The 12315-nt window shown below is 31.4% G+C and overlaps 1 protein-coding gene across 8 annotated transcripts in view; it reads right to left on the bottom strand.

Moving 5' to 3' along the window:
- CASD1 (CAS1 domain sialic acid O acetyltransferase 1) overlaps nt 1-12315 on the bottom strand; it is a 135905-nt gene that overhangs the window by 86999 nt on the left and 36591 nt on the right. For 6 of the 8 annotated variants that reach the window (XR_013523942.1, XM_054237306.2, XM_035253856.3 and 3 more), the window contains 6 exons: nt 12008-12164; nt 10527-10606; nt 8057-8158; nt 6226-6366; nt 5308-5385; nt 2710-2802 (listed from right to left, as the gene is read on the bottom strand). Coding sequence is in view for 7 of the 8 variants with exons in the window: in XM_054237306.2 (XP_054093281.2) it covers nt 2710-2802; nt 5308-5385; nt 6226-6366; nt 8057-8158; nt 10527-10606; nt 12008-12164 (651 nt within the window). In the remaining variant the exon portion in view is untranslated. Of the gene's footprint in view, nt 1-289; nt 1808-2709; nt 2803-5307; nt 5386-6225; nt 6367-8056; nt 8159-10526; nt 10607-12007; nt 12165-12315 lie in introns of those variants that run through there. The other 2 variants (XM_078342755.1, XM_002751594.7) reach the window with 1 other exon arrangement.

The following is a 12315-nucleotide window of genomic DNA, read 5'->3' on the forward strand; positions in this document are numbered from 1 at the left end:
CCAATAAATATTCCTCAATTAATGGGGATATATCAATAGCACATAAATCCAGTGCTAAAGAAATAATAATTACATTTTTAAATCTTCAAGCAAAATCACTAATGAACCGTAATGCTTAAACTTCCTTAGTAGAAAGCAGATGACCCTTTGAAGCTCTGATAACTAAATGATTTCTTATCCAACTATCAGTTAGTGATCTATTCCTATATATATACTAAGAAATTTAAAAAGAAAATTTAAGTTGAGGAAATAAATCAGATATTTGAACCAATCATTACTGGATCCAGCATTTTTGAAAAAGAACACATATAGTTTAATTGATACTTTGCCAATACAAAAATAAGCATCCACAGAATGTTTATTTACTGTTTAAATTACTCCATATTTTCATACACTGTGAACAGAAAAATATTTTACCCCACACATAGTAAAAGCAAACAAGTGCAATCTTTCAAACATTAAAAATTAATCAAATCTGTACAACAGATAAATAAATGTATACCTGTAACAGCTTGTAGAAAAAAACAAAACAAAAAGCAAAAACATTTATTGCCCAAAGTCACCAGTTTACTTAAAATTCTACTTATGGTAATACAATTCAATCATAACAACTTGTATGTTTACTATACTGTACAAGTTTAGACTGATAAATATTTAAAATAGGAGGTGGGTAATAGGAAATACCAAATGGCTATAAAGAGCTTTCCAAACATTGGAAATAATACACAAAAATTAATTAGAGGGGATAACATATTAAATGAATCCACAGGATAACTCGTATTACACTGGTATAGCTTGAGGAAAGGAAACAGGTGAATGTTTGGATTGGAAACAAAATTTTGGCTTTTTTATAAAAAGAAGCAACAATAATATCAACAATGACAAAACCCTGTCATGGAACCCCAGAACTATTCTGTGAGAAAAGTGTACAAAGATTTAGGCTTGCATACCTGAAAACCACAGTTAGGAAGAAAAATCATTTCAGGAAACATAACATCAGAACAAGAACACATATAAATTAAAGGCATACTGTTTATCATTCCACTTCATTGCACATATAAGAAAAAATCCTGCAGTCATTCTTGAGTAAGAAAGTTTCCAATGAAACAGGAAGTTCCACAATGAATATAGGTGCAGACAGTCTTATGACCACAAATTTAGTTATAGCAAAACACTTCGTAGTGTCACTAAGTTAATTAAATTATCTATACTTTTTACTGGAAAGGTAATCATTTCCCTGTCTTCATATGTTAACTTAAAATCATCTACAAATGGAAATATAGATTCAGTAGAAAAGACTTCACATGCTCTCCTATACAATGTATTCTGGGTTTGTTGTTGTTGTTTTTAGTATTTCACACTGGATATGTACATTCCCAATATATACAACCATACATGTTCAACAGATGTCACAGAACTGTCCACTTGCCACACAGGTTTATATTTACATATATGTTTATATCTCCAGATAGATGCTCTTCTATTCTAGACAGACACAAAGTAAGCCTGAAGAATTTAGGTTTTTTAGAATTTTTGGAACCTATTGTTTTGATTTATCTTGAATGGATGATAAGATGAGGAGTCCACAAAAAAATGCAGCTATACATGCCAACCTTTTCAAGAGAGATGAGTTATCTTTAGGAATAATAATCTGTGCAAGATCATTAGTGATCTGAGAAATTTCATGTGCCACACAAACAAAAATGAAAGTGCTGACAATGATGTTGAGCATAGGGTTTCCAGGTATCAGTACCAAGATACCCCTTGTGTCCGCTGCCAGCCATATGTGGTACTGGCAAATAAATAGCTAGGAGAAAAAAGATTTAAGTCAGGTATTTACAGAGAATCCATGAATAAATTACAGTTGTTCCTAATTTAAACATTTGACAGCATAATAACATTAGAAAGCTTTTTGTCTCACTATTGGCCCTGAAAAGTCCACTTCAGTCTATTCCTTAGAATTCCAACTGTTAATACAATCTCTCTTACAAATGAGACCAAAGAAAATGATAGAACAATTATTCAAGAACTCAGAGAGGAATTTATTTTCCCTATTTTAAGAGGTAATTTAATAAATCTTACACTCTAAAAGCTCTAAAATATGTTATGATTACAATATAAATTGTTTTAAAACATTCTATTTCAAATAATAAAGCTTGTACTACTCAGAATATATTTCAAAACCTACTGTTCAAACTGATCTTGCAAATAATTTCATATTATGTATCTCACACAAAATGTAATGAGTTTATACTTTCTCCCATAATTTCCAATTATAATAAGGGTAAATTTTATTATGGTACACATCAATAAACTGCATTCTAGTAATATAATATTTAATTATGAAGATGAACAAAAAAATCAAACTCCCTTCAGCTTGATTTCATTTGTATCTGGTCTAATATTTTTCTCTCTTGATCTCAGCATGTTGGCTGTGCTTGAAAGCTGAAGATAATGTAAATAATATTTTGTAAATAATCTATATCTAGTCATTTAAAAATGAAGGCTTAAAAACATTTCAAAATACTTCACTATTTTGAGAGTTCTGAGTCTTTTCCTTGTAATTCCATAATAGCTTTAGTTTAGAAAAAAGTATGTCTGATTTTCATACTCACATATATACGTGTGATATTTACACACATATACATGTACATACACACACACGTAACACCTGGATGTGTGCAATAAGCAAACTATTAATGTACCAACCTCTAATGAAATTTTTCCGAACCAAGCAAAAAAGGAACTGTAAACTGAACGGGCATATCCAGGAATGTTCCTTATTAGGATGAAGGCTAAAATCTAAAAAAAAAAAAGCACAAAGGTAAATATTAATAATCTCTTTATTGAAAAGTATTTTTGTAAAGCTTTCTTTTAAATAACCTTATTCTTTATGTTTGTGAACTTGACAAATACATAATAGTATTTTTATATTCTAAAAGAACTAGAAAGTTATTTTTGTTCTAGAGTCTACCCAAACTGGATTTCTTAACACATGGTCTGTATGCTGTATACCAATGCACATTTTAAGTAGTACATGGCTTAACAATTTTATGTCTATTGGAAAAATTACAAATTTGTCTAAGGCCCTTTGTGTAGAAAAAGTTACTATCATATTTATGCAGCAACATTTCACAAAATCCTATGATACAATTTTGCTGCTCTCCTAAAGTATCTCTTTGGTTGGCAGTCACACACTTTCTTTACTCCCTTCAAAATCCTCCTTTTGCTGACAGCCATGATAGTATGGGAAATGACATGGCTTTTAACATGTCTTCATGTTCGCTCTGCATGGCCTGATAAATGATGTCTTGAATTATATTCACATGTAATATATTTTCCTCTCTGTATCTTTTCTCTCCTGAAAGAATCTCCAGCTTTTGGGATCCTGGCCTTTAACCCTCTCCTCTATCCTTTGGTACCAGATGGAACAATCCTGCATTTTCTAAACCTCCAAATCATTGTCTCACATCCAGTAACCAGCTTACCAAGCAAAGAATCCTCTCCTTAGAATCCACCCTCTTTATAAAAAAGCAAGAAACTAAAGAAAAAAAGTATTTCCACTTTCACAACTACTTTCCAGAAACTTTCTCTTACAAAAGGATTGACAAATCTATTCATACTTCAGGGAAAAACTCATATTCAATCATTCTTGAGATTTTGTCAAAGGATCTAAGAAGTCTCTAAGATGCATAAAAGATGAACTAGGAGGAGATAACATGGGAAAAAGGAACCAAAGTGAACTACTAGGGTATAATTAAGTTGAGTGATTCTCATCGGCAATAGCATCAAAAAGACTCAAATTCGAATCTAGTATTTTGCTTGTGTTAGTTCTGGGACTTGTGGCAAGGCACTTAATCTTGTAGGTCTTTTTCTTAATTTATACAAATAAAGATAAGCTTTACTTTGAAAGGTTGATGTGAACATTAAATGAGAAAACATATGTAAGGTACTTATTATAGCACAGGTTGTGAGTCATTTAAAGAAACATTTTAAATAATTAATAGCATAGGTGATATACAAAATGGTGAAAATCATGAAAGTGAGACCTAAATAAAGACTTTAAACACCAAACCATTTGATGAGTTATTATAATTAAAGCACTGCACAAGCTGTACAACACTAAAAAGAATCTAGGCTCCAAGAGAGAAGGAACTGTATTTGATTTGGTAACCACTGCAACCCTTGGCATAATATCTAGTATGAACTTTTTGTTTGTTTGTTTGAGATGGGCTGGAGTGCAATGACGCAATCTTGGCTCACTGCAGCCTCCACCTCCTGGTTCAAGTGATTCTCCAGTCTCAGCCTTCCAAGTAGCCGGGATTACAGGCACCCACCATCACATCTGGCTAATTTTTGTATTTTCAGTACAGACAGGGTTTCACCATGTTGGCCAGGCTGGTCTTGAACTCCTGATCTCAGGTGAGCCACCAACCTTGGCCTCCCAAAGTGCTGGGATTACAGGTGTGAACCACAACATGTGGCTATTTGTTAAATAAATTTTTAAAATTGTTAATTCGGCTTGGGGTAAGTAAAAAAATAAGAAAACGAGAGACACACAAAAAAAGAAAAAACTAAAAAAAAAATTTAATTGTTAAATAAATGAATCAATGTTTACTGATCCATATCTTTATTAGAATAGAGGTGACAGAAACTGTATCTGTTTAACATTAATTCTCTTATATGTAGCATGAGAGTCAACACATAGATAATTAACAACTGAGATTAAATAAATCTGAATAGATGAAAAAGCAAATATAAGAAAAGGAATTAGCTTTTTTTTTTTTTTTTTTGAGACTGAGTCTTAACTCTTGTTACTGGAGTGCAATGGCACGATCTCAGCTCACTGCAAACTCTGACTCCTGGGTTCAAGTGATTCTCCTGCCTCAGCCTCCTGAGTAGCTGGGATTACAGGCACCAGCCCCCATGCCCAGCTAAGTTTTGTATTTTCAGAAGAGACAGGATTTTACCATGTTGGCCAGGCTGGTCTTGAACTCCTGATCTCATGATCAGCCTCCCAAAGTGCTGGGATTACAGGTGTGAGCCACTGTGTCCGGCTGAGAATTAACATATTCTAAGGGCAGATTAAGTGAAAAATACTAAACCACATCATTTCCATGTATTTAATACAAGAACCCTTTGAAAGAGATTTTAATATCCCTATTACTACAGAGAAAGGAAGGGTTTATAAAGATGAAGTTACTTCTCTACATTTTCTGGAGTTCAATCTCAAACCTCTCTGCCTCTAAAAACAATTTTCATACCAAGAATTAAGACATAAAAATTTCTCTAAATCAAGATAAGTACCTGTACCACAGAAACAGATGGGTGGAGTTCATTGCACTCTGCTTTGTTTTTACAACTGCTAGCCCAGATGGAATAGGTCTAAAACAAAAAATTGTATGGAACAGTTCACAAAAACAAGTCTGAAAGAGGCATAAGCCTCAGAATTGTTTGTTTTTTCTTTTTAGTTTTTTTTTTAATTTATAGCATTATACTTCATCATTTACGTAGTTGGCATGTTCAACTGTCAAAACATAAGAAGCACAGAGGGAGATATACAAGTCTGTGCTTTTCTGGAAATAGTGACTAAAAGACAGTGATGGCTCTCCATATAAAACACCTTACCTTATATTTTCTCCCAAATTTACTGTAACTTTTAAAATTCCCATTTCATTGATTTCTCAGTTATTCTTCATTTTTAACTTAGATATATATTCCCTATAGAATTTATGTCCAGTTAGAAAAATAAGGAGATATATATTGCTTCAAGCACTTAACATTACCTCAATTTGATCATTATGCATTGTATGCTTGTATCAAAATACCACATGTCCCATAAATATGAACTAATACATATTCATAATAATTATAAATAATTTTTTAAAATTATTGAAACTATTTTTATAGATAAAAACATGGTTTATCTTGGCAAACATTTTGCATACATTTGAAATGAATGTGTATTCTGCTATTATTGCTTACCCTATTCTAACAACTCAGGTCAAATTAATTGATAGTGTCCTTAAGATATTCTATAACTTTACTAAATTTGCCTAGCCATCCTGTCAATTACTGGAAAAGAAGTATTAAAATTTCTAAATATTAAAAAAAAAATAAGGAGAAAAATAATTGTTAAAGGTTTATTATTAAAAATAATTGATTATATTCCCATATCTTAATATTCCATACCATTTAGGATTTTGGAAAGTTTTCAAAACTTACCAAGAAAGAAACTACTGAAATAAACAACAGAAAATTTGAAATTTTGTTTGAAAAAAGAGGTTCACCCTTTCCTTCAGAAAGTACTTGACGCTTCTGTAAAGCCAGATAAATGAAGGCAAACAGCATTCCATGGAAAACTACCTGAAAAGCAAAGAGAGATTTGTTTTAAACAGTTACTTTTCAAAAAACAGAAAAAATATTTGGTTAGTGAGGAATATATGAATAAATTAGGTAGGTTAAAAGCTTAAAGATTGAAGTGTCTATGAAGGACTTCAAGAGTGAAACTTCTAAGAAATGAAATAAGGTCGATGATTGTTAGAAACCATCAGCAATAGACAAGCAAGCATCTCTTGGGACAATATGAGATAACACTGGTTCATTCTGAGCAGTCTCAGCAGTAAGAGAAGTAATAAAGACAATTTAAAAATAATAAGAAACCCTCCTATAGACATATGATAAAATTTAAATGCACCCAACAAAGATAAAACACATTTTATTTCAGTCCTTTCAGTCAATTAAAACAAAGAATAACACCACCAAGTCATACTTTTGAAAAAAAGTGTATGCTCATAAAGTGAAAAAAATACGGTAGATCAGAAAGCACATGACCTTTCTCTTTTCAAACAAAGACTTAATGTGAACTATTATTGCAACAGACCAAATGTTTGTGTCCACCCAAACTTCGTGAAGTTGAATCATATTAATCCCCAGTGTAATAGTTTTGGAGGTAAAGCCTTTGGTTGGTCATTAGGGCGGAGCATTCGTGAATGGGATTCATGCCCTGTAAAGAAAAAGACCCCAGAGAGCATCCTTGACCCTTGTAGCACGTGAGAACAGAGTGAGAAGACAAATGTCTATGAAATAGCAAGTGGGCTCTCACCAGACCAAATCTCCTGGTGTGATTTTACTTCCCAGCTTCCAAAACCGTAAGAAATAAATTTTCATTGTTTGTAAGCCACCCAACCTACGGTACACTGTTACAGCAGCCTAAATATTCTGGTACAGTCATATCATAGTATACTGCTCTAATGAGAACATTAAGAATTTAAAAATTATTTGATGTGAGACTTTAGCAAAGATTTTAATTCAGATATGGTTTTGAAATGCAATGTAGTGCAATGGAAAAGTGCACAAGTGTTGGAAATGAGGAAAGGCAAAGAATAAGCACTAAGAAAACATTTGTTGGAAAAAAGAGATGAGTCAAAAATGAAAGAAAAAAAGGAAAGAATGCAGTAATAGTTATTTAGTATCTGTTTTCCAAATGCTGTGCTAGATGTACATTTTCTTGGCCAAATGAACCTTAACTCTTCGTCAAGATCAAGTTCATAGACTGATACAAGATACTGCTCTTTCTTCTTTGCATACATCCACCACAAAATCTATATTGCATAGTTTAGTCTCCTCTTAGAATAGTAATCTTGGGTTTTAAACTAGATTCTTAAGGCTTAGAAGCCTACTGGCATGTATTCTTTCATTCTCTAATGTATATTTCATGACATCAACATCTAGGGCATATACTGAAACTCAATAAACATTGTTTTGAATGGATGAAGCATATATACAATGGATCACCTATAAATCAAAATTATAAGTCAGACAGAGGCCATGTTATAGATAACATTTTAAACAATATTTCCCAGCAGATATATATAAATACGCACACTGTTTCACTGCTGTAAAGAAACAAGGGCAGGGGGTAGTAGACTGTTTTGATTTACTAAATAAACATCTTTCTTTATTCTAAAACTAAGTACAGATAGATCAAAAATTTCCAAATCATTTTCCAACAGTATAAATTGAAATTTCAAAATACCACAAAGTAAATACATACATAACGGTCTAACCTCCATCTGAACCACCATTCATATACATTCCCTTTTAGCTCGAAACACTTGGACAATGGCCAAAGAGAAAAGATCTTCTCAAATGCACCCTGAGAAAAGAAATCCAGAAAGTAAATTAAGATGGTACAAGTCAATACTTGCTTTGCAATTCTATTATAAATTGTATTCTTCTAAAGTTTGGATTATGTAAGAGTCATTCACAATGTTAAAATTCTGTTTTATTTCATTTGAAAACATCACTTCATTTGAAATATATTTCAAATGAAATTAATAAAATTTGAAAATAAATTTACCTTCCAAAAAAGATGACTTAAAACCTGGTAAATTTATTTTCAGTTTCACATGAAAGGCTACTGAGAGTGTAACATTTTTTAAACCCCCAAAGCAAAACATCTGGTAATTAGAAGATCATTCTATTTAGGGTTTTTAATCTCACAGACAAAATGGTTAGTGTTTACTAATCGAACAGAAAAATACACAATATTTCAGCCAATATGGTATCAATATCCCAAAGAATAACTATTAAGTTAAAATACAGTTATCTTTCTCCAAATGTCCTTAAATAATCTATAATTAACTATTTGAGTTAAAAGAGTACTCTGAATTCGTCACCTTACTCAATCAACCATAACCAAATGCCATTATCAGCCTTTAAAACAAAGTTTACAATTTTACTCTGGTAAAGTTAGTGAACAGTGCCCTCTTATTAATCTGACAGCTTGGAAAATCAGGGAATGAAGGGGCAGAAGTCTTGGGTACATTCCTGCACATTAATGAAGTCTTTCAAAGAAGAGAACAAAACCCTCAATTTTCAGAATAAAGAATCACAACAAACTTTATCAAGAAAAGCTCCATTATGAGACATAATGCCATGGCATAAAAAAATGTAGCATCATGATAGCCTCTTCAAAAGAGGCTATTAAAAGCCAAATAAAAATGTAAAAATAATATTATATTTTAGATAATGCTGAATCTTTAGGTCAGAAGAACTTTATAAAAGTATTTTAATAAAATGTAACCATCTCCATTTAACCACAGAATTTAAAATGTATATAGCATGTTAAAAATAGGTTATATCAAAATCTACGTCTCAGAAAATTAAGGATGATTTTTACGAAGAGTGGCAATCTGAAGTCTGAAGTACTTATAGATCATATATATGTGTGTGTGTATATATATATTACATATATCAATATGATTATAGATATACACTAGGTATATATATCTCTTAGATAAAATAAGTAATCTTGTGGATCATACATATGTAGCAGATCTATTATTATATATGATGTATACACAATTTAAAATCTTATCTCTAATTAAAAGTTTACTTACGTGATGAATAAGTAAGTATTTATCAAGTACTATTTTGTGAAAGACAGTGGGTTTTTTGTTCTTGTGCAGTGGTCAACACTGACCCAAAGCTAGGGAAACATTCTTAATCCCTGGGCTGAACCTCTAATCAGCTCTTCTTTCTTTCCGTCAGCAGTATCCACAGAGTGTTGGGAATTTTAATGAGTAACTGTCAAGATGTTGTTGCTGTAACCTGGCTATTTCTTTATACATTTGTCAGTTGTTTCCTTATTCATCTCCTATAAAAAACCTTGAGTGTCAGGCAGAAATAATATGCTTTAAAGACCTCTAACTATAAAACCAAATATAAAAGTCTACAGAAAGAAAAAAGAAACCCCAAACAGCATAGGATTATACATACACACAAAATGCCTATAGGGCACTTCCTTCCACCTGACATAGCCAGGTACAAAACAGAGTCTTGGAGATGTGAGTTTACTGCAGAATATGACACAACTACAGGCATTCAAATTAAAATGTGTTGTTATAAATATCATGCTGCCCAATAATATGGCTGCCTGATGAATTTAACCAGCAGGTAGCAGACTGCCACCCTGTTAAAATAACAGAAAATCTCAGTCATCAGAATAAAAAAATACAAGGTTAGAGCTAAAAGAAAAAAATGACCAAAAATTTTATTCAATTAAACATACCACACTATATATATATGAGCCCCTTTGCTCTTAAGTTGGTTTTACTAACTGCCAAAATTTTAGTCTACGTAATTATGGAAAAATCAAGTAACACTTTGATGCAATGAATAATGCACAAACTAGCTGCAAATTCTGTCAAGAAAATTTTGATCTCCATTTAGACTAGGGTCTTATAAGAAGCATTCAACATGTTTGATTGATCAAAGTCAAGTAAAATGGATCTTGAACAACTGCCACAGGAAGAGCTTTAAATTGCTCTTGCAACAAAAACAATGGTAACAAAAGTATATGTTTCTCAAAAGAACTACACTGAGTAGTGAACTACAGAGTGACACTTTTATTACAGTCATTAAAAAAAGAAGCTAAAAAAAAGCCCTGACTCTTCTCACATGGTTTAATATACTTGAACTTTAAAATATTAAAACATATAAACTGAAAAGATTGTACAAACCTGAGAATATGCCAAAAAACATATGAATAACAGCAAAAAGCCTAGTTTCAACAGTAAGCCAAAATGCCAGAAGCAATTTCCTAAGAGAGAAAATATTTAATTTACTAAAAAATAAATTTATAGTAGACAACATATTAAATACTCTCTATTTGATACATGTACATGCTGAATAGTTCTTAAAATAAGGATGTTTACAAAAATGCAAAAAATATATCTACTTACTGTAAGTTACAAGTAGGAGGACAAAAAGAAAAACAAAGAATACTTGCTAGGAATGAGGCTATAAAGTGTAACTGATACCCTGTACACCTGCTGTTCATCCACTAGAAATTTATTTTAAAATGCCTCCTGGATTCAATTATACTTATTCATTATTGAAAGTTACAACAAAATCTGGAACAAGCTATTCAATATAATTTTAACAAATACTTTTGTTGAATATGACTTAGGTGATATTGCTTTAACATTAAAATTCCAAGGAGAAAGCTTAAACTCCCCAATGGACTAGGGTTTAAATATAAAATATATTTCAACATGTGCATATTTAAAATTATGTGTTCAAAGTTTATACATATTGATAGTTTATTTGATTAATATGCTGTGTTTGTACAGAGAAATTAAACTACAGAGGCTGTCCAAAGACATTACTGGACTTTAATAGAGGCTAGACCTCAACTCATTCCTGAAAAATTATTTGATGTTATATCGGAAGCCAATGGAAAAATACTTTTGACATATACTATTTGGTTGAAAGAGTCAAGTTAAATACATTTTTAAAAATAAAAAATTATTTTTCCAAAAAAGGAAGATTTTAATGAAAAGATCTTGAAGGAAAAAAAAGCATTGAGGTAAATGAGTGTGGCCTCACTTTGAACATTATTAGTAACTAACCATGTGAAAATTGAAAATAACAACCTTTTGGGTATTTAGGTTTCTTATATATAAAACAGGTTGATAACTGCTTTGATGCTTGTCTAGAAAATATATTAGTGCTTTTAAATTGTGTTTGATGTAAGAAGCCTTTTGCAAAGAAATATTTACTCAAAATCTCTCTCTCTCTCTCTCTCTCTCTCTCCATATATATAATGAAACCAAAGTAGAGCTGCCAAGATTGAAGCAAGACATAGGCACTTTGAGCCCTATTTGACTTTCCCTTCTCTCTTCCAGCTCTCTGTACTCTGCCTCTGTACAAAAAGAAAGTTTAAAAACTGTAGCATTAGTTAATATGCAAAATGGTTGTGAAGAATTTAAATTTAAAAAACGAAAAACTTGTAATATAAACTATTATTCTGTACTGTTATATTACTTTACTTAGCTGTAACATTTTTAGACAGTTTAAGAACAGATTTCAAAATTTCAAAACTACATATAAATTTAAACTGTCTACATCATTTAATAAAAATAATATCCTTCAGCAACTAAAAAGAAATTTCACACACTGAAAAACATATTTACTAATATTAGTAAGAAAGTACATTTACCGTTTGCTTTTTTTTGGATTATTTGTGGCCACAGTGCTAAAGTAATGTATATGACCATGAACCATACAGTGACCAAGGGGACAAAGTAATAGAATTGATAAGGTCGATCCATTACTATACATAACACCACTACCAGAAAATTGAGACGAAATAAAACCTGTTGAAAAAATGAAGAAAATGGTTTTCATTCTAAGTAATGGTTTTAATTCTAGGTATACATGAACAGCAAAGGCAAATTTTCTCTGACAGAGTATAAATGGTTAAGACTCAATAATGACTGTACAAGTATATATTACTAATCTTTAAAA

Source organism: Callithrix jacchus, chromosome 11, assembly GCF_049354715.1.
Source record: "Callithrix jacchus isolate 240 chromosome 11, calJac240_pri, whole genome shotgun sequence".
Classification (NCBI taxonomy): Eukaryota; Metazoa; Chordata; class Mammalia; order Primates; family Cebidae; genus Callithrix; species Callithrix jacchus.